General features: G+C 38.8%; 3 protein-coding genes across 3 annotated transcripts; 1 reads left to right on the top strand and 2 right to left on the bottom strand.

Moving 5' to 3' along the window:
• Window positions 1-1,004: 1,004 nt before the first annotated feature.
• On the bottom strand, window positions 1,005-5,005 carry LOC141670639 (uncharacterized). Its single transcript, XM_074476582.1, has 2 exons — window positions 4,630-5,005; window positions 1,005-1,601 (listed from the first exon to the last, which is right to left on the bottom strand). Exons 1-2 carry the CDS (start codon window positions 4,789-4,791, stop codon window positions 1,029-1,031), a joined length of 735 nt encoding a protein of 244 aa, XP_074332683.1. The 5' UTR covers window positions 4,792-5,005; the 3' UTR covers window positions 1,005-1,028.
• A 2,553-nt stretch (window positions 5,006-7,558) lies between these two features.
• Window positions 7,559-9,552, bottom strand: LOC141670799 (T-complex protein 1 subunit delta). The gene has a single exon (XM_074476796.1). The coding sequence runs from the start codon at window positions 9,372-9,374 to the stop codon at window positions 7,785-7,787; it is 1,590 nt and encodes a 529-aa protein (XP_074332897.1). The 5' UTR covers window positions 9,375-9,552; the 3' UTR covers window positions 7,559-7,784.
• Window positions 9,553-20,114: 10,562 nt separating this feature from the next.
• Window positions 20,115-20,750, top strand: LOC141674009 (uncharacterized). The gene has a single exon (XM_074480736.1). It carries the CDS (start codon window positions 20,115-20,117, stop codon window positions 20,748-20,750), a length of 636 nt encoding a protein of 211 aa, XP_074336837.1.
• The last annotated feature ends 2,534 nt before the right edge of the window (window positions 20,751-23,284 follow it).

Raw genomic sequence — 23,284 nt, forward strand, 5'->3', positions numbered from 1 at the left:
CTAACAAATCTCGGGATGAGCGAGAATCGAACTCAGAACTTGAGACGACATCATGAGGGATAAAACTGTACCACAAGGCCCACTCCACACCACCTTGATATTTCTTTTTTTTTTTCTTATTTATTATCTTATCAAAATTTATTTCTTCAAAGTAGAATTGCACATTTTGTTTTGACTAATTTGGCCTATTTGCATTACAATTGAGTATCTGTTCTAACAAATTTTGGGGGCGAACGAGAATCGAATCCAGAACGTGAGACGACAAGAAATATACCCTTAACCACTTGATCTATCTCATCCCGCTCAAGTAGAATTGCACATTACTTGTCTAACACATAGAAATGTTCAGAATGAGGTAGGGTTGTATGGAACAGATGTACATCAAAACTAAAGGGAAATGTTATTTCCTGAGCAAGTTTTTTGTTTCCGGAGGAAAAACTGAGTGAAAATACTAAACTGTCCCCCTGCATTTACTATAAACATCTCCTGAAAAGATTAATACAAGGGTAATTTGGTAATTTCGCATTCCATTGCTCTGGAAACAAAAAAAATGCTCTGGAAATAACATTTCCCAAACTAAAACTTGTAAGAAACTAGAAAATACAAGAGTTCTAAATTATATGACAATATGATTACGAAGTAGCAGACGATTAATACAAGGAATCATGAACAGAACCTGAAGGATCCACCCCGGCTTCCCCGTGATCAGGGCCATAGATGAAAAGCATCGGTGTCTGACCTGAAACTAAACTACACATTACAGCACTTGCATTCGAGAAGAAGTGAAACAAAAGTTAGCGTACCCGGGATCAAATCAAACAATTCCTTACAAGAGAGGATTGCTAATGTCCAAGTCCTCTTACTTAACAATCTAAGTGAGAATGAACATAGACTCTTACAACTATATCGAATGAAAATCAAATCAAAGTTGGTTGAGATTTGAGATTCTTTTGCTACGATTTTGCAGCAGGGTTGCATAGTTTTCACCATCACTAACACCAAAATATAATAATATTTTTAATAAATAGTTAACTGTCTTGCAATGTATTACAACCTGATTCTACATCCTCATCTTTTCTATGCTCTTTGAAAGATTGCTTGTGAAGCTTCCTTGTGAAACTGGTAGTTGTATCAAGAAAATAGAGCACAAATGACATGATCCAGCAACAAACAAACATTGGTATCGGCCCAAATATCCAAAGGAAGAGAGGGAATGAAAAGTAAAATGCTCGCAAGCCAAGTGACCAGAATAAGCTCCCTCGATTTAGATTTCTTGCTACATATTCGATTGATTCTGTACTATCTTTAAAATTAGGAAGTGTTATCAAGAAGCTTACATGAGCATAATATCTAATGCACTGCACATTACAAAGAAATGCTACAAGAAAGCAGAGCAAGATAGTAAAGTACTTGACTGAAGATATGATTCGGGTTTTATTGCCATAAATTAGTTCTGACGATCGGCTTGTAGTGTCTGATGAGCTGCTGACATAAACACTGATTAAGGAGCTGAGAGTGATAGCTGCTGTTGCCAAAAGCGTTGATGCCATTATGTTGTTACGGATTGTTTGAACTGCCAAAACGCCATTTTTCACTGGATCCTGAAAAAGAACAAAAACGCTAAACTTCAAACCAGGATCAGTGTCTAAATTGTAATGTATAAGGATTCGACACCTAATTTATGTGCAGATGAAGTGAAAACTGCAGAACAGTAGAGCATATAAACCGAAAGCAGATCAAATAGTTAAAACAAGAAAAGGATAGATCTTGATTTTGACACTTAAAGTATACATGTTTCATCCTACTTAAGAGGATAACCGGAGACTAGTTGGTTCTCTCGTAGAAAGCTAACCTGCGACGAAGTCATCCATAAGAATGAAAAAAGTATAGATTTGATTCCTACAGATACATAAAACTACCAAACTATTTTAAACAGAAAATTTCAGTAATTCGGTGTTCTTTACCTGCTATACAAAATTTATAAGCACATGTTGACAAGTGTCTCTATTTATGAGCCCAGATTACTTTATACAGCGTTCCAGTACCAGTTGTGACAAACTCACTATATAACTGCTTTCATTTCTTCTTCGTGTAAATTTGATACAAGGATGAAGAAACACAATCATACGGAGTCATAAGGAATGTCATAGGTAGGAGTCATAATTTCTGGAAGACGTGTAAAAGTAAAGATCAAGAACTTTAAGAGGACGGCCCTTTCCACTGAAGACCCCATAGTCTACAACAAAGAAAAAAATAATTCTAAAACTGCAAACCGTGTGATATAAACCCACAACTGTGATCTCATTATAACCCACCCTTCAACCAAAAGAGTGAATCAAAATCATCTGCCTAAAGACACTTCAGCAATTTAGGCTATTTTGTTTGCATCTTGGCTTACACATTTGATTCAGCGTCAAATATGCATAATACAAACTTAGTGCCGATTAGCAAAGGATGTCAATCCCTGACCAAATACTACAACAAATTAGAATCATGATCAGAAATTTACACTGGAAGAGTCAAATATAGGTTGAGGGGTTGCGGGCCTTGCGGCTGAGGAGAGGAGCAGCACTACTACAATTGTCGAGCCTCTTCATTTTATATCTTTCATCAAACTTTGCAAAATTTTAAGCTGAGATCAATACCAAAACAGCCTCAAGAAGTAGGGATAAGGCCTACATACATATTATCCTCCCATGTCGCTTTTGAGTGGGATATACCGGAATATTTATCTTGATTTGTTTATTACGATCATTTCATCAATCTTGTATACATTATTAACTTATCATCATGTTTCTAGCTTCTGTCAGTGGACGAGTCATTATTCGGAAGACAAATAAAAGGAGAACTTTACCTACCATTAGACTCTTTAGTCTTTACATAAGACAACTTCATCTATAAAATAAAATAAAATATAATGAAGATGCAAACCTAGGTCATTGAACACTAGTACACTACAGTCTACTGGTATGAACTCGTCATAACCCACCTTCCAGCCAAAAGAAAAGAAAAAAAACATATGCCCTGCCTTGGACACTATGACCTGTCCTCCAATATGTATCATAGTTTACACTTCCTTCCCAATTTTTCGCTATACTGTTTTATAATGCAGAACAAGCACTCTTTCCGGATCAATAAGAGGTGTCAACGGATGGTTAATCAATATACAACAGCAGGTGGACAACAAAAAACAATGAGAAATGGGCTCTGTAACAAAAACTGAAACAAGTACAAGAACTTAGGAGCACAATCTCAGTTTTACACAACAGAAGTTTCGGTTCAGATTAATGGAGTGTTACATGCTGACAAGCCGCTACCTTCATGACCCCAGGTCACTCTTGGACAGCGTTCTGATTGCACTACTTTCAATACAATCGCCATACAAGTCCAATAAGTTTTATTTACAAGAACAGAGAACCTTAATTAACTTCCACGGAAACAAAGTGAAGAATTTTAAGAGCAAGACAACTACCATTAGCCTCTTTACATAAGACACTGATATCTATAAAAAAGGAATTTACGAAGATGCAAACCCAGGTTATGGAAAACTACAGTCTCCGGGTGTGAACTTATGATAAATCATAACCCACCCTCCAGCCAAAAGAAGATATGTAAAACATATGCCCTGCTTTGAGACACTATAGCCTGTCCTCCAACTTGTATCATAGTTTATACTTCCTTCTCAATTTTTTCGCTATAATGATTGTCAATTATGCAGAACACGAACTCGGTCCGAATTATTAAGAGATATCAATAGATGGCTAATCAATATTCCAGCATCAGGTGGACAACAAACAACGAGAAATGGGCTCTGTAACAAAGACTGGAACAAGAACTTGGGATCACAATCTCAATTTTACTTTCATAAACCAAACGCCTGCTTAGGTTGATCATTGATGGGTTGGTGCTAAGAATAGGATCAAATTTCAACTACTTGCAAAAGATCAAAATTTCTGGCCCTGTGGCATTCCCTCAGCCCATTACAGGAAGTCTAGGGTTCAAGGCTAGTCAAACACAAAGTCGCCGGGTGAATTCAATTAGCAAAACAAGAAATACTTCAGAAGTGTCTCTTTACAATTAGCACCATTTTCACAAAATTTAGTACCTTAAAGCCTTAGATCTTTACCAAAACAGCCTCAAGGAGTAGGAGGTAAGGTCTCTACATACATTCTATCCTCCCATCCCATAATTTCGAGTAATGTATTCGAGAATGTTCAATTCTATTTGTTTGTTATGATCATTATTTCACTAATACCCAAAATTTATCCAGCAATAAAAACAAAATTCCCACCCAACAAACAAACCTTGCACACACTAAGAAACCGTGTTTGATGAGTTGCCAAAATTTTATTGATGGAGAATTTTGTACATGCAGGCGGTGCATCAATATTAATAAGCTCTCCGCAACTCATCAAGTATGGATTTTTAGCATGTGCTCTTGGGCACACACTAGAAATTCGATCTTTAAAACATAAGCCCAACTCAAACCACATATCAAAACAATACAAACTTATACAATTCTTGATGCATACTAATAACATGACAAAGAAACAACACAATAAAAAAGAATATTCATGTCTGATCATAATTCATAAACATAAAGAAAAGAGGATACAAGGAAATACATACAGACATCATGGAGAAAACCCATTGATGGCGGCTCTGAGCATTAATACCAATAACAGTTCTTGTAGGTCGTCGTTTGATAGTGAAAATAAGCCATACATGATACAAACACAGCACTACAATACCTAAAGGCACTAGTATATAATCCAACTCTCTCTCCTTCATTTCTCTATTCTTCTTGTTCTTTTCCCGATGATTTTCGAACTCAAAATCTGGAACGAAAGAGTTAAACTTTGTTTGTAAGGCTTGTAATGATATGAGGTTTGAAGTTAAACTGAACTTGAGTGTATGTTGAGTCAGGAATCTTGTATGTAGTTGTGTTTTTTTAGGTTTGAAAAGTGTTGTGTCACCTTTTTTTTCTACTGATTTATGGGATAATCAACTCTTGCTGTCCATTCTTTTAATATTTCCAGCGGTGAGTTTACTAATACGGACGTGACAGCTTTTAAGACTATAGACCAACACGCACCAAAATTAGATTTTCAATTCCATCACCAAATCTCGAGTTTTCATTTAATTTTTTTCACAAATTAAAGAGAAATGCCGGGTACTTAGAATCGGTTTCTAAAATCGTTTTAAAATGTCAAATATCATGTGGTTATCTCACAATTAATAAGGTTGATCTTCATGTATTTACATCAATCTCTCTAATTAAAATAGTCCAAAATGACACAATACTACATCATTTTGAAATTATTTTATGAACCTAATTTTGAGTGGTCTTTGTCTAGACATTTTTAAAATCATAATGGCCAAATTTTTCAAAAAATAGGAGGTTAATTTAAGTCTAGGATTGAGTTATTTTTTAAATCTAGTTATTCTAATAGGATTTTGGACGTGATCAAATTTTTCAGAGAAATAGGAGGTCAATTTAACCATCGTTAACCAGATTCAGTTATTCTCCAAATCTAATTATTCAACCCGGTTTTTGGACCTGGCCAAATTTTTCAGAAATATAGGAGGTTAATTTAAGGCTCGTAAACCGGATTGAGTTATTTTCCAAATCAAGTTATTTGAACCTTATTTCGAATCGGATACGATCAAATTCGAATTTTGGGTTTCTTGAAATCTCTGGTCTTCATGTATTTATCAAAGCAATCAATGTATAAAGCCATCAATATATAAATCTTGATCATTTTTGGTTTAATTTGTCGAAAAAATCCTGTATTGATTTAAGCTTTATAAAAGAAACTTCCTGAGTTCTATAAATCATGTAAAAACAGGGGCACAGAACATGTCTTCTCAGCACTCGGCAGTGTCAAAACTACAGAATGTGATTACATAAACTAGAGAAGGCTTAATATACTCATAGCACATAGTAGATAACACAAAGTAGGCTACATTCCCATAAACACTCCACCTGAAATTCCATTTAACACCAGGCAGTTCTATTAACATCCTTATTTTCACAAATCCACAAGGATACTAGAACGGTAGGGAAGAGCCACAACGAGCCACAACGCAAGCGACTGTGAAGACGTAAAGCCTCAACCATGTAAATTCCATAAGCAGCGTACTTTTTATCTCATATTGGAGAGACAAAATATGAAGCCAAAGATGAAAATGGCTCAGCAGATAAGTGGAGGAGCAACAGAGTTTCTTGGCACACAACAGAGGATTCGGTGCAGCTCTGTTTGCCAAACAGATTTAAAGCAAACTTGCTGCACTCCTGGATTTGATATGGTTTTGTGAATCTCGGATAAATTTGAATTCTAATAATGAATAATGACGGTTCTCACACATCAAAGCGATAAGTGATACTAAAATTTTCTCCCTTTCAAGTGATTCAATAGGCAGAATAGAGTTGGCGCTGATGTGACAACAGAAATTGCGTATCAATAAGGTGCCAGCAGTTGGTATAGTTGGGGAATAAAATGGGTTATCAACTGACCTGGTTTGGCGTAGGCAGATCTTGCATTAGTCTATTTGAGTAATTCATCTGATACTGCAGTTATCTACTGACCTGGAATGACATTGATGCCAGCTCTAAATGTGCTTCAACTAATGGTGGTTAACAAAAAAAAACTGGGTATGAGTGTCATGTGAACTGTAAGATAATGGTAACTTCCGGCTCCAGTACTAGTTGATAGAAAACGGGGATTTGGAATGAAAAGAAGAAATAATGATGAAGGAAATTATAAGAGAAGAAAACACCTAATAATGAACCGAGGATATCACAAGGCAAAAACAATATATGCACATCTAACACTAAATATTTCACTATATAACAGTTCTAAAATTTTCTAATGTTCTTCCCCAAATGCATAAAGGGAGGGAGATATAGCTTTCACTCTTCCGATCTAAGGCAACAGATCTACAGAATAAATGAATAATAGAATCAACTGTGATAAAATCATCAAAATTTCAGACATATAAAAGCAGGACTGAATATAACGAAACAAGCATACTAATATAACAGTATTCAACAATAACTAGACAACAAGATCCAAAATAACTAAATTTAAAGTACCTATGCCATCTTCCCCAGAATATAGATAGTAGCAATCTAATTTGACAACTCTAAAGGAACCTCATCAGATGACAGTGGACAAAAAGATTGGATATTACTAGCTAGTAGCACATAAATTTTAGGATAAGTGCAGCAGCACTCTTCTACTTCACACAATACAGGGTTCATAAAAGACTAAACATGAAGATAAAAGAAATTGTAAGAGAAAAACCACCGGAGAGAATTAAAAGCTACATACACTAAACTGATATGATATGGTAGGAGGGAAATTTGTGCTTTGGTAACACTAACATCGAATTTATCATTAAAGAAAAATACTAAGATTTGCTAATGAGGTAGCACCAATTCACTCAACCAGTGAGCTACAACTTCCACTTTTCCAACCTGGGGCAATGGATATATAGAACCAACTGCAATATATAATATGTATCATCAAATATTCATAAAGACGACTGAAAAACATTAGATAATAAAATGATTATACTGACATCATAGTGTTCAAAATAAACTACATAAAGCTCCAATATAACTAAAGCTAGAGTTACCACAGCACAAACGAGTCAAAATTCTTCGAGCAAAGTTTCTTACAAAATAACAAAGCAACTAAAATAATAAACACGCACAGATATTAAGAAACAATATCATAAACAGTTTTCAAATCACCAACATTCCCATGCTATGATCAAATCTACCTCACTGTGACAATGTCATCAATCTTCAAGATCATCCGCACACACTCTGTTGCCAGTGAAATAGCACTTGTGCTCACTAGCAGGGGCTGCACCACATTCTCCTCCAAGATATTAGTGATCTGCCCTTTCCTGACATTGATCCCAGCATTGATCTCACCCTGTGCGTGCCTGTTGCGAAGCTCAGTCACAATAACAATCGGGTTCAAACCTGCATTCTCAGCCAAAGTATAAGGAATAACTTCCAAAGCCTCAGCAAAAGACTTCACACAGTACCCTTCCATCCCCTGCAACACCTTAGCCCAAGCACCCAACTGCCTCGAAAGCTCAATCTCCGGCGCCCCACCTCCAGCAATCAAAAACTTCTTATTAACTAAACACCTAACAACACACAAAGCATCATGCAAACTCCTCTCCGCCTCATCAAGAACCAACTGATTCGACCCACGAACCAACACCGTAGTCGTCCTACCCATCTCCTTAATCCCTGTAATCTTCACAATCTTCCTCTCCCCCAACGAAACCTCCTCAACCAAATCCGCAAACCCCAACTTCTCCACCCTAAAATGCTCAATATTCGCAATCGGCAAACAATTCAACGTCTTCGTAATAAACTCAATCTCATCCCTTTCCACATCTTTAACAACCAAAATCTTTGCCTTAGCCAAATAATGCAACGACAAATCCGTAACAGCATCCCTCAAAATACTCTTCTGAATCAACAACACATTACACCCCGTCGCCTTAATCTTCTTAATCATCCCCAATATATAATTCCTCTCCTCCTTCAAAATCCTATCCATCTGCGTATAATCACTAACCACAATACTCTGCTCAATATCCGTCTTCGGCGGACTAATCTGAAACTGAATTACCCCAATTTTCGCATTCTCAACCCTAGTCAACCCTCCCGAAGCATGACTCACCTTCTTATCAAACACTAACCCCTTAACCAACTCCGTATCATCCACCGTCCCTCCTAGCTTCTTAACAACCTTAACATCCCTCAAATCAACTAAATCCGGCTTATTCTCATCGACTACATTCAAAACCGCCTCAACCGCCAACGGAGCTAACAAACTCGAGTATTGCGATACAACTTTACTATTCAAACTAGTACTAGCACTCTTAATCAAGCTCTCTCTATCAGTTAATTCAATTGGAACAGACATAGCGGTTAACACATCGACACTTTTTAACGAAACCTTATGCAAAGCTTCAGAAATTACCGTAGGATGAATACCGGAAGAGAGGAGAGATTGGCATTGTTTGAGGAGAGCGCCGGCGATGACGACGACGGTGGTGGTGCCGTCGCCGGCGACGATGTCCTGAGACTTGGAGAGTTCGACGAGAAACTTCGCCGCCGGTTGGAGGACTTCCATTTTGTTGAGAATAGTGGCGCCGTCGTTGGTGATGATGACTTCGCCGGAGGCGGTGGAGATCATTTTGTCCATGCCTTTGGGACCGAGAGAGGTGCGGACGGCGTCGGAGACGGATCGGGCGGCGTTGATGTTGGCCATTCGGATGTCGTCTTTGCGTTTGTTGTCCACGTAGGACTCAGTTTTGGAGGAGTGGACTGCGGCGGCCATTGAGAGAGAGAGAGATCGGGAGAGATTTGGGAGAGATGGAGAGATTAGGAGAGATCGTGAGAGATGGGAGAGATTTGGGGAGAGAGAGAGAGAGGGAGATTTAAAACCCTAGAGAGAGTGAGAGAGTGTTTTGATTTGGGAAATGAAGAGAAAACCCTAGATTTGTAAATGAGGGGTTTTTTAATTGTGGAGAGGTGTGTATTTTATAGAGTTATTTATTTATTTATGCGATAAAAAAAGTTATTTATTTCTGAAAATATCTTAGTTGTTGAAACTGAAAGTGAGATAATTTAGGCTTATTTCAAATAACTCAAGTATTTAAGAGCATTTTTGATGTAATAAAATTATTAGATTTTTGTCATTTTTTTGCTATATTATGTGTGTGGTGTTTAGGCTGTGTTTTTTAAAAATATGTAAAAATTTGAGCACTATAATTGGTCACCCAGAAAAATCCGAAAGATTGTGAGAATAGATATTGATTTGTAAACAATCATTCTGATTTATTAGTTGTTTTATGTCTTTAGTTATTTTATTTTATGTCGTATTTTTGTATCATTTTCTCAGTTTTTATACGATCATTGATAAAGATAAATAATCAATATTTTATTCGGTTATTTTTTTTCCCAAATAAATTTGACACTGAATTTTTTTTTTATATTGACGGCATCTATCTATCTCCCCTTAATTTGACTTTTCTAAAAATATTATTTTATTTCCAAAAAGATCATACAGAAGAAAAGGGAAAAGCCCGATCCATCATTTCATTTCATTATTGGGCTTAGCCCATTACCAAGTAGCCAATCAGCCCAATTTCAAACGCACTTAAGCAAACTATAACAAGGGTGTTTATTTAGGACATTCGTTATGTTTTAAGTCTCAGCCCGTGCGCAATGCGGCCCATCTTTTCTTTTTTCCGGGACCCTTTTTATGCCATATGTATAAAACCTTTATCATACAATGCAAGTTTGCAACTCAACTAGTCACTTGAATTTAAATATTTATAAAACTAATCTTACAACACAAAAACGTTTCACACACAAACATTAAAAGGTAGTGTAATAGTTGTTGCAGTCAATAAATTAATATAAATAATACTTTTCTGATCAGACTGGGCAGGGACACCAAAGACTAGGGGCGTACACGGATCGGGTTGGGCGGGTTGGGAGAATTTAGCAACCCAACCAAATTAATTCGGGTTTTCAAAATTTCAACCCAACCCAAACCGTTTAAATTTGTAACCCAAACCAATTTATATACATCAGTTTGGTTCGGTTTGGATCGGTTTGGATCGGTTTGATCGGTTTATTAAATATACAAAATTAATATAAAAAAGTATAATAAAACATAAGGTTTCAAAATCTAAAACACTTGAAAATAGTTCAAAACAATATTACAATCCTCCATATTGAATAGTCTTAAGCATCTAATTTTTGACACCAAAAGAACTAATAATATATTGGAATGAATCATAAATGCAAAAACATAACACTAATCAAACATCTATTATTGTTACGAAATGAACAATGAACACGGAGGTTATAAGTTACATTTAGAGTTACAGATAAATGGATGTATGTAATAGGCCTAAACATAATTTTTGGATTAACTTATTAGTATGTACATATATTTTTCAATCGGGTTGGGTTGGATTGGTTTAAAATTATCGAAAACCATATCCAACCCAATTAAATCGGGTTGACATATTTTCAACCCAAATATGTATCGGGTTGAAAAAAATCGGGTTGGTTCGGCCGAAATAGGGTCGGTTCGATTTGAATTAGTCGAGTTGGCCAAACCGTGTACACCCTACCAAAGAGGGGTTGAATCAACTCTCTTACATTGCTCCAATGCAAAATATGATAGCCAAGTCCACTTTACTTGTCCCAATGCACCAATTGGGCATGCATTGGAGGTACTCTAAAAGCAGCTGCAGCGTAGTGTCACGTGCAACCTTGGGACACGTGAAATGGGCTGATGTTATAAAATGGGACTGGAATTGCATTATGGACCAAGGCTCAAAAGTGGCCAGTCCCAACTCCCTGGTACAGACCCACTTCCCTTGTTTCTAATATTTTAATTCAAATCAAAGGAACAAGCATGCATGTGGTATACTACTTTTTCAGTTTTTCCATTTATGTTCATTATAATAAATCTAACGGGACCTACAGTACAAATAGATTATTAATTTATAAAGCGTTAAATGACTCTTCCATTGGAGGCATGAGGCCAACTATTTTTTCGGGACTAATTTTACTTACGTGGCTCAAGTGTGGGGTCGGAAAATTATAAAAAGTAGTCCTTGCATTGCTGTTGCTAAAGGACCAAATTTAGTCCTGATTGACAGAAATGATGAAGAAAACATAATAATCAGATCTATGAGCTCATATAGCATAGGTATTAACATAAGATTAACTAGTTCTACATGCAGATTACTTCACAATGCAAGATCAGACATGATTCTCAGACAAGATCAAGCACTATTTATGTATATTGTACAGAGCATTAGATTCTCAGACACGATTCTCAAAACGTGATGTAACATTAAGGAAATGAAATTTGTCGAACAAATCTATCCAAATAGAGGCAGCTACCTATCAAATACTAACATAGATAGTGCAATATATAACAACAAATTTAATAAGAGAATTGCTCACCCTGTCTTATATATATAGTATCTTGGTGAGTATTCCACTTCACTTGTTTAGATCCCGGGACTGAAACTAGGCTCTCTGCATTTCACCAAGCTGTTCAGATCCTGTGACTGAAACCAAGCTCTCAGTGTGCTCAAATATATTACATATGGACATGTTACATGTATCAACTCGAATCGTCAAATATTCGGCCTCTTTGCTTTTCATAATTTAAAAAGAAATCATAATTTAGAGTCCAGGATCCCGCAATTCCATCATCCGCCGTCCACAAGTGAACCCTAGTTTTGAGTCTGTAATTATCATCAGAATACATAATTACAGCCATAGAATCATTGATCTCGGTTATTCGTACATTGGGACGATATCCAAACTCTCTATTCATGATCTGCACAATATTAACAGGAAATCTGTCATTATAAAACACCTCGTTATTCAAATCAAATCTTATGATCATGCCGTTGTCTTCCCATGTTGTCCAATACAAAACTCCTATAATGCAAGCATCATAAACAACGTAACGCGGAAAAGTTATTGGTCGAGGCTTAATCACTTTCCAAAAGTTCATATCTGTGGAATAGACAATCACCTGAAGTTCTTTCTGCTACGACCCAACAAGAACATGGGCCTGGCCCAATACTTATAACATACGTGAGGAATAGAAGAAGGGCAAAAAGGTCTCACTAGTAAAAGAGAAGGGTATAAGGGTAATTGCAGCAGAGAATGAGTACAAAAGGGTGAGGAGAGATTAGGGTTGGTCATTCAGATAATTGTTTAGGTGTGTCGTAAAAATGGGAGAGGCCAACATCTCGAACTTGGTGTAGTTTCAATTGTAATTGGCTATCGTGTAATTACAGTTGATCCATATCTTTACTTTTCAGTAATATAATTTATATTGTGAGTTTATCTTGAGATTGGGTTGTGTTAATCCACAACAAATTGGTATCAGAGCAACGATTACTCAGATCGATGGCGGCAAACACAGAAAGGGATCGTTTGGACAAGATCGAGGCTTGATTGGAGAAAACCCATGAATCCATTCGGGAGACGATTACGATAAAGGTGGCAGCAGCAGTGAAGGGGGTCGTGGCGGCGATGCAACAAGTTTTGGTGAATCGATTTGTGAGTAGTTTTGATGAGATCTCAAAGCAGCAAGATGAAAGATTGGCGGCGGCGATAGGCCGACTTGAGGGGAGAGTCACTCGGTCAAGGGATACTCAAGAGGCCCTAATACAGTCTATGAAAGACGACCAACTAAAATTTCAAAACGACATCAGATCTACGCTCACCACGTTGCAAGGTGAACATTCGATGCAACAAAAAGGGTTTAAGGGTCAGCAGGAGGAAGGGTTTGTGTTCAGGGAAGGTAGTAGTACTGGAGAACAATGGGGGGTTAGGTGGTACCGGGTCGGGCTCAGGAGGCGGACCGGGTCAGGGTATGAATAGGAGAAATTCGGGGTGGCATAAAAAATTGGATATGCCCCTTTTTGATGGCAACAACCCAGATGGGTGGATCTTACGGGCAGAGAGATTTTTTAGTTTCTATGGGATGACAGAGGAGGAAAAGGTGGAGGCTACGGTGGTAGCGCTAGAAGGGCAAGCACTGTTATGGTTTCAATGGGAGCACCGTAGAAGGCCAATTGAAAGGTGGGATCAGGTTAAAACATTATTGAGACGTCAATTTCGCTCTCAATCCACAGGGACATTGCAAGAACAGTGGTTGGCCCATAGACAAGGGGCACTGTTACAGATTATAGGTTGAAATTTATCGAGTTATTGGCACCACTAGACAATGTGTCGGAGGAATTATCGTTGGGGAAATTTTTGAATGGGCTACGGAAGGATATTAGGGCGGAGGTCAGACTGTTGGGGCCGGTGACAGTAGACCATGCAATGGAGTTAGCGCATATGGTAGAAGATAAGTTCAAGTATGGAAAATACAAGGGGGAAGGGAAATTAGGGTTTAGCCCTGCAGCTAAAACAAACAGTTGGGGGTCAGCTCCCACGCTATCTCCAAGGTCTTATTCCAATAGTGTCAGCTCATCACCAAAATCATATTCGAACTACACGGGGTCAGGTGTGTCTATAGGGAGCAGTCCTTTGCCTACGACCAAACCCTTGGGGGAATTGAGACGATTGAGTGAGAAAGAATTGCAAGATAAGCGAGCAAGAGGATTGTGTTTTAGGTGCGATGGAAAGTGGAATGTTGGCCACAAATGCCAACGAAAGGAACTGAGCTTATTACTCACACATGAAGATGGGTTCAGAGAGGAAGAAGTAGGGTCTGGGGGATCTCACGGTGAAGATGAGATGGGAATAGAAGAAGAGATTCAGCCATAAATCTCTTTAAATTCAGTGGTGGGGATCACGAGCCCAAAGACATTCAAACTTAGAGGGGAGGTGAATGGGATCCCGGTTGTCGTTATGATTGACCCGGGAGCCACTCCCAACTTTATAGCGACACGAGCACTGCAGAAACTGGGAGTAAACTGCACCGACTCCAAAACTTTCGGAGTTTCGCTTGGTACAGGTGAGATGGTGCAGAGCCAAGGGGAATGCAGATCAGTTATCTTACAACTACAAGGTCTTATGATCATTGAAAATTTTCTGCCAATTGAATTGGGAAATTCTGATTTAATCTTGGGGTTACAGTGGTTGGAAAAATTAGGTACTATGTCCACAAATTGGATGTCGCAAACCATTAGATTTAATATGGGGGATGATGAGGTCACTTTAAGAGGAGATGCATCTTTGGGGCGTACTAGGATTACATTGAAGGCTATGATTGAAATCATGAAGAAGGAGCGAAGTGGATTCCTAGTCGAGTTTAACTATTTGGGGGTTAACGAAAAACAAGAGCAGCAGGGTGTGGATACGAGTGAGGTGCCTTCCTTTTTAGCACCAGTGATGCAAAAATTTAAAGGAGTGTTCAAAATGCCCCTGGGGCTGCCTACTCGACACCGGGACCATCATATTGTGTATAAGGAAGGATCATACCCGGTAAATGTAAGACCATACCGGTATCCCCAAACCCAAAAAGATGAAATCGAGAGGTTGATCCATGATATGCTAACTGCTGGAATAATTCAACTATCTAACAGCCCATTTTCGAGTCCAGTGCTCCTTGTTAAAAAGAAGGATGGGTCGTGGCGGTTTTGTGTGGACTACCGCGCACTAAACAAGGTAACGGTGCCAGATAAATTTCCTAAACCGATGATAGATGAGTTGCTCGATGAGCTACAGGGGGCCTCAGTTTTTAGTAAATTGGATTTAAAATCTGGGTATCATCAAGTTAGGGTGCGTAGAGAAGATGTGCCAAAAACGGCATTTCGAACACATGAAGGCCATTACAAGTTTTTGGTTATGCCGTTTGGGCCAACCAACGCACCTTCCACATTCCAAGCCATTATGAACGAAGTATTTAGGCCTTTTCTTCGGAGATGCGTGCTTGTTTTTTTTGACGATATTCTTGTCTATAGTCCTTCGGTCTAAGAGCATATTCAACATGTAGGAAAGGTATTGGAATTGTTAGAACAACACCAGCTCTACGCTAACCGCAAGAAGTGCGAGTTCGGAAAAAAGGAAGTGGCTTATCTGGGACATTTGATTTCACACAGTGGGGTTGCAGTTGATCCCGTAAAGGTCCAAGCCTTAGAAGCCTGGCCGGTTCCCAGAAACATAAGAGAGCTTCGTGGTTTTTTGGGTCTTTCTGGGTGTTATCGAAAATTCATAAGAAACTATGCAAGCATCGCTTCTCCGTTGACTGATCAATTGAAGAAGGACTGCTCTGGGTGGAACGCAGCAGCAACACAGGCTTTTGGAGCCCTTAAAAATGCCTTGATTACGACACCTGTTCTCATGATGCCAAATTTCAGAATGCCATTTGTGGTGGAAACCGACGCCTCAGGATACGGGTTGGGAGCGGTACTTTTGCAACAAGAAGACCATGTGGCATACTTTAGTAAAATATTGGGCCTAAGAGCAAGGTTGGAGTCCATCTACGAGAAGGAGCTAATGGCCATTGTGTTAGCGGTACAAAAATGGCGACCATATCTTTTAGGTCACCCTTTTGTGATTCGTACCGATTAGCGCAGCTTAAAATTTCTGTTGGAACATCGTGAAGTGGGCATGGACTATCAGCGTTGGGTAAGCAAGCTAATGGGGTATCAATTTCAGATTGAATATAAGCCCGGTAAAACAAATCAGGCGGCTGATGCCCTGTCCCGACTTGAGGGGGAAACAACAGAACTGAGTACTATGGTTTCAGTAGGGGGAATTGAGTGGTTGGAGGTGCTGAAACTGATGGACGGGGATGTCTTTCTGCACGCTGACTTGTTGGCTGGTAAACCTTGTCCAAAAGGGTACGAACTAGTACATGACATTGTTCGCTACAAAGGAAGAATTGTGGTCCCTTCAAAATCAAAGATTGTAGACGCCTTACTCAAGGAGTACCATGACTCTCCTATAGGAGGTCATTCGGGGGAATACAAAACTTATCAAAGGTTAATGAAGGAATGGTTTTGGATGGGCATGAGGAAGAGGGTATCGCGATATGTGCGAGAATGTTTGATATATCAACAACAAAAAAACTCGTCACTAGCACCCGCCGGGTTTCTGCAGCCTTTACCAATACCCACACGAATCTGGGAGGACATCTCACTAGACTTCGTAGAAGGTCTTCTGAAGTCCATGGACATTGACACGGTTTTGGTTGTGGTAGACCACCTTTCAAAGTATGCCCATTTTATCGGGTTAACTCACCCATTTACTGCTCCTATAGTAGAAAAAATGTTTGTAAAGGAAATTGTCTGAGTACATGGGTACCCCTTTACCATTGTCTCGGATCGTGACCGTATCTTCATGAGTTTGTTTTGGAAAGAGTTGTTCAGGGTGCAAGGGACTGAGTTAAATCGTAGCACTGCCTACCACCCCCAATTCGACGGGCAAATGGAGGTGGTAAACAAGACTTTGGAAAGTTATCTCCGTTGTTTTATACAAGGAAAACCAAAAGGATGGGCACAATGGCTACCTTGGGCCGAATACTGGTATAACACCTCTACTCATGCTTCTACTAAACACTCTCCGTTTGAGATAGTTTATGGCAGGCCACCTCCCCATTTGGTCTGATTCACCAGTAATGAAACGGCTGTAGCAGTCTTAGAAGAATAACTTATAGAAAGAGATGTTGTGCTAGACGACCTTAAAGCTCATTTGCTTTTCACGCAGCAGCGAATGAAGCAGCTTGCTGATAGTCACCGCCGGGACATTGAACTTCAGGTGGGAGAACATGTGTTTTTGAAGTTACATCCGTATCGACAAACCTCCCTTGCCGGACGAGTGAATGAGAAATTAGCTCCACGATACTACGGTCCATTCATGGTAAGTAAACGGGTTGGACAAGTGGCATACCGCCTTGAATTACCTCCAACATCCCGGATTCATAATGTGTTCCACATTTCTCAGTTGAAGAAGGCGATTGGAAATGCTCCGGTGACACCGGACATTCCAACACACATAACCCCTGATATGATTTTTGTTGCTGATCCAGAATCCTTGTTGCAAGTTCAAACTCGAACTCAAGGTGTACACGATATACTGGAGGTCTTAATAAAATGGAAAGATTCACCAGTTTGGGAGGCAACTTGGGAGGATTATAAATCCATGAGCCTACGATTTCCAGATTTTTACCTTGAGGACAAGGTGACTCTTTGGGCCCGGGGTAATGCTACGACCCAACAAGAATATAGGTCTGGCCCAATACTTATAACATACGTGAGGAACAGAAGAAGGGCAAAAAGGTCTCACCAGTAAAAGAGAAGGGTATAAGGTTAATTGCAGCAGAGAATGAGTACAAAGGGGTGAGGAGAGATTAGGGCTGGTCATTCAGATAATTGTTTAGGTGTGTCGTAAAATTGGGAGAGGCCAACATCTCGAACGTTGGAGTAGTTTCAATTGTAATTGGCAATCGTGTAATTACAGTTGATCCATATCTTTACTTTTCAGTAATATAATTTATAATGTGAGTTTATCTTGAGATTGGGTTGTGTTAATCCACAACACTTTCTTAAAGTACATGTCAATCCTAATAACCTTAAAATCATTAGTGACCGAATCGAAACCAAACCCTAAAGAAACAAAACCCTAAAGAAGCAAAAGTCAAATCAAGTATTCTTGGGTGAAGTTTAATATTTATTCAGTTTTATAATATTGTAAAATTGCTCTAGTAAACTATTTGCAGATTGGAAATTTCTGTTTGTCAATGTCAAAAACCAACTTTCTTGGAGAATATATAGTGTTGTAGCCTGTAGGAGAAAACCAGAACTCTTCTTTGGAGCAGAAACTTGAGGATCATCAATGAGTTGTTAAGAATCGAGGTGGAGGATTGAGATTGTGGAGATATTTCTTTCCATATCATCAGTGTCATGGAGACGCAGACAATAATGAGAGTTTCATCTTCTCCTGGCCTTGTGACGGTGACTGAGGCGAGATTTAACAAAGCTTGGCCTTGTAATCATCCACTGCTTGCATCGGAGTAATGATTTCACCGGAACTTGTAGCAGAACTTCATTGATTAGATCTTGATAAATTAAGAAAGTTCAATGAAATCTTGTGATTGTGTTTTGTTTTATCTTTGAATTGAACATAGATGTTTAACTGCGCTATGTTCAGTATGTTTTGTTTTTTATAGCAACATTGAATTATATTACATCAAATTGGTCTTTGCACATTGCTCTGAATGTTGTTAGAATAATATAATATCCTGATTATATGCATAAGGTATCTACAATATGGACAATGTCTAACACTGAACATTAGAAAGAAAGCAGCTGTCATCATAAAACATCTCTATCTTTTCAGTACGCGTCTCACCACACAACTCACCGATGACCTTCTTCATTGCGCATTTTTACAAAGCAATTCCTTCCTTTACCAGCTGTCCCTGTGCTCCATATGACCTTTGAATGGTCCCGAAGAATGAGATTGCAGTCTTTTTGCATTGCTACGGTGTAAGCACCATTGCTAAGCCGATGATCACCAACACAAAGTGATTCATTAGTGTACAATGTTGCCAGTTTTGCCGAAACATGAGCGGAGTTGCTAGTCAGAACTAGCAAAACAATCAACACGCAACACCTTAGAGAAGTTGTCACTTCCATTCTTTCTTAGCTGTTTTTGTGACTCACTATATTGTTGTGCTTTTCATATTGGTGTTTAGGTTCTGCATTTATGGAAGAGATCAACGTGTTCCTCATTTTTTCTTCGATTTACCTTTTATTATTTTACTGTGATCAAACTGCAACTTGATCATCTTTGTTCTTCACCATATATCTTTCCACTAACTATCGCTATTTAACGTATGGATACGATGATTCTCCAGTATCAGTTGAATAGATGTGAGAAGCTAACTTCAGTTAACTGTTACAGTCGAAAATCGCAGAAAAAAATTCTTAACGGTTTTAAAGTAAAATTCAACTTTAAAATATGTGTCATTTTCAGAATTTTTTTATTCGCCATATGTCATCTTTAAAGCAGACCGATCGTCGGTTGGTTATCTTGTTTCTAAACGATGTCGTTTGTACAGTTTTAACCTTCAAAACCAACCACGTCTTAGCGGTCGTTTTTATTCCTTGTAAACGCGAGACTGTCCGGTTTTGCAGAGATAACCTTTTTATAATTTTGAGGAGATTTAACAGCTATTGGGTTTAATCTTAAACTTAGTTGTTTTATTAATAATGTTTTATGTTTTTGATTGGGGTCTGCTGTAGTACAGGACTTGGTCTTGCTTTGTTTAGTCGTGGGTTAGTAGAGTCATTATAGGAGAAGTGATGGAGATTGTTTAGGATATTAGTTAGTTATTTCCTTGTTTTTAGCCAACTCAGTTTGTAAGTTTCTTTATATCAGCATTGCAGAAGCATAATAAAAGTAAGCCGTTTGGAGTGCATGTGTTGAGTTATTCCCAAATTTTATAAACACTTTTATAAACACATATATATATATATAATATAGCAGATTAGTGAGAATAGTTTCTAATACTTGGTATTAGAGCTGCGGTTCACAGTGAATATCCGAGTACATGTCAAAGGCGACAGCGATGGAAACAGGCGAGAACAAAAGTGGTGTAGTGGGTTTAACCTATCCCATGTTAATCAGGAGTAACTATACTACATGGGCCTTGAAGATGAAAGTCTTTATGCAAGCACACTCAGTCTGGGAAACCATTGAGCCAAAAGATCCAAAAGCGACCAAAGTTGATGAGAAAACAGATAAGATTGCTATGGCCATGATCTATCAAGGCATACCAGAAGAAATATTACTTTCTGTCGCTGAGAAGAAAACGGCTAAGGAGGTATGGAAAGGAATCAAGACCATGTGCCAGGGTGTAGATCGAGTTAAAAAGGCCAGGACTCAAACACTTAAGGTAGAGTTTGAATCCCTGAGCATGAAAGACAGCGAATCATTAGATGATTTATGTATGAAGATGAATGGGCTGGTGACAAACATTAGGGCCCTGGGTGAAGAGATCGAGGAGACCTATGTGGTCAAGAAACTGTTGAGAGCAGTTCCAGCAAAATTTCTACTGATATCGTCCACGATAGAGCAGTTTGGTGATCTTGAAAACATGACAGTGGAGGAAGCAATTGGGTCACTAAAGGCTCATGAAGAAAGGATGAAGGGACATAACGACAAAAATGGAGGAGGGGAATTACTACTGACAGAGGATGAATAGTTAAAGTAAGAAGGAGAAGAAAGGAAGCTACTGTTCACTAGGGATGAATGGTTGAAACGCAGTAATAAAAATGGAGCTGAGGCAACCTCAATGCAAAGGGTTCGAGGTGCTCGGGATAAAAGTAAAGTTCGATGCTATAACTGCAGTCTGTATGGTCACTATGCTGCAGAGTGTCGTAAACCCAGACGACCAAGAGAATCCAAACAAGAAGCAAACATAACACAAATAGAGGATGATGAGCCTGCCCTGTTACTGGAAAAACATGATAAAGAAGAAGAAGGAGTAATGTTGTTGAACGAAGAAAAGGTGATGCCCAAGTTAAGTGAAGACAGTAACAAGGTACGAAGGGACTCAAACATCTGGTACTTGGACAATGGAGCTTCAAATCATATGACGGGCCAAAAATCAAATTTCAGGGAACTGGATCAGAGTGTGACAGGCTAAGTACGATTTGGTGACGGGTCTACTATAAAGATCCAAGGGAAAGGCTCGGTAATTTTCAAATACAAGAATGGCGAGGAACGAAAACTCAAAGAGGTATATTACATTCCAAGTCTTTGCAATAATATTATTAGTTTGGGTCAATTATCAGAAGAAGGGAATAAGGTCGTACTAAGTGGGGAATACTTATGGGTCTATGATAAAAAGAAGCTCATCATCAAGGTCAAGAGATCAGTTAACAGAATGTATAAGCTAATTGCCGAGATCAGTGAGCCTGTTTGTCTACTTTCCAGATTGGATGAGGTGTCTAAGTTATGGCATTCACGACTTGGACATGTCAACTATCGAGCCATGACACTTATGTATCATGATCAAATGGTGTACGGGCTGCCAAAAATTATTCAACCAAAAGATGTGTGTGCTGGGTGTCTGATGGCAAAGCAAATCAGAAAAAGCTTCCCGTGCCAAACCAATTTTTATGCGAAGAAGGTCCTGGAGTTAGTTCATGGTGATCTGTGTGGCCCCATTCAACCAGAAACCAAGGCTGGAAATAGGTACTTCTTTCTTTTAGTTGATGACTACAACAGAATCATGTGGGTATATATATGTGAGTGGAGATACATCTGGAACATCAACGGCAACATCACAGTCACATACATCAAGTATGGACTCTGACAGATACAATGATAGCTGCGAACCTAAGAAGTTTAAATCCATCAGGGACATATACAACTGTATAGAGGAAACAGAGTTTGAAGAAGAACTGTATCTCATGGGGGTTGAAGAACCCACCAATTTTGAGCAAGCGTCAAAGCCTCGTGAATGGAGACAAGCTATGAAAGGAGAAATTGATTCCATAGAGAAAAACGGGACTTGGAATCTGATGGAACTCCCACCTGGACATAAGGTGATAGACTTGAAGTGGATTTTTAAGCTAAAGAAAGATGCAAATGGAAAGGTTGTGAAGCACAAGGCGCGGTTGGTGGCGAAAGGGTACGTGCAGGAACAAGGAGTAGATTTCAATGAGATATTTGCACCAGTCACTCGCCTGGAAACTGTGCGTTTGTTACTTGCTTTAGCAACCAAAAATGACTGGCAAGTGCATCATCTAGACGTCAAGACAGCCTTTTTAAATGGTGAGATTGATGAAGAAGTATACGTCGCACAGCCAGAGGGTTTCGTAAAAGAAGGACAAGAACAGTTGGTGTATAAACTCTCAAAGGCTTTGTATGGACTACGACAAGCACCCCGTGCCTGGTACGAAAAATTAAATAAATGTCTTGAAAGTCTTGATTTTGTTAAATGTCCATACGAACATGCCGTTTACATGAAAAAGGAAGGAATTGAAGCTTTGATTGTGGGCGTATATGTTGATGATATCTTGGTTACCGACACTAATGTCTCTCTTGTCATGAAGTTTAAGGAACAAATGGGTAATATATTCGATATGAGTGATCTTGGAAAACTTAACTACTATTTGGGAATTGAAGTTGATCAAGGTGTGGGTTACATCGAGCTCAAACAGACAGGTTATGCAAGAAAATTGCTGGAGAAGGCAGGGATGTCTGGTTGTAATCCAACCAAATACCCGATGGATCCTAAGGAATTTATAACCAAAGATGATGGGGGAAAAAACAGTGAACACCACAGAATTTAAAATCTTAGTAGGAGGGCTTCGATATCTTGTACACACTAGGCTAGACATCTCATATGCTGTTGGAATTGTGAGCAGGTACATGGAACGACCAACAATAATGCATCTGAACGCAGTCAAGAGAATTTTACGTTACATCAAGGGGACATTAAACTATGGCTTGGTGTACACGAGAGCAAGTGGAAACAATGTACTCACAGGGTATCCAGACAGTGATCTGGGAGGTAATCTAGACGATCGGAAAAACACGGATGGAATGGTATTTTACTTAAACGAGAGTGTGATAACGTGGGTATCCCAAAAGTAAAGGTGTGTTGCATTGTCATCCTGTGAAGTAGAGTTCATGGCTGCAACAGCTGCAGCATGTCAGGGAATATGGTTAAAAAATGTCCTAAGTCAAGTAACGGGTGGAGATGTTGGTCCTGTGGTTTTGTACATA

Source organism: Apium graveolens, chromosome 7 (genome assembly GCF_009905375.1).
Source record: "Apium graveolens cultivar Ventura chromosome 7, ASM990537v1, whole genome shotgun sequence".
Classification (NCBI taxonomy): domain Eukaryota; kingdom Viridiplantae; phylum Streptophyta; class Magnoliopsida; order Apiales; family Apiaceae; genus Apium; species Apium graveolens.

Excerpts from the sequence above, each read along its gene's own strand:
- LOC141674009 (XM_074480736.1), top strand. The coding sequence starts at position 20,115 with ATGGAAACAGGCGAGAACAAAAGTGGTGTAGTGGGTTTAACCTATCCC.
- LOC141670639 (XM_074476582.1), bottom strand. The coding sequence starts at position 4,791 with ATGAAGGAGAGAGAGTTGGATTATATACTAGTGCCTTTAGGTATTGTA. Across the intron at positions 1,602-4,629 it reads GGGTTTTCTCCATGATGTCT|GATCCAGTGAAAAATGGCGT; the intron begins GTATGTATTTCC and ends GTTCTTTTTCAG.
- LOC141670799 (XM_074476796.1), bottom strand. The coding sequence starts at position 9,374 with ATGGCCGCCGCAGTCCACTCCTCCAAAACTGAGTCCTACGTGGACAAC.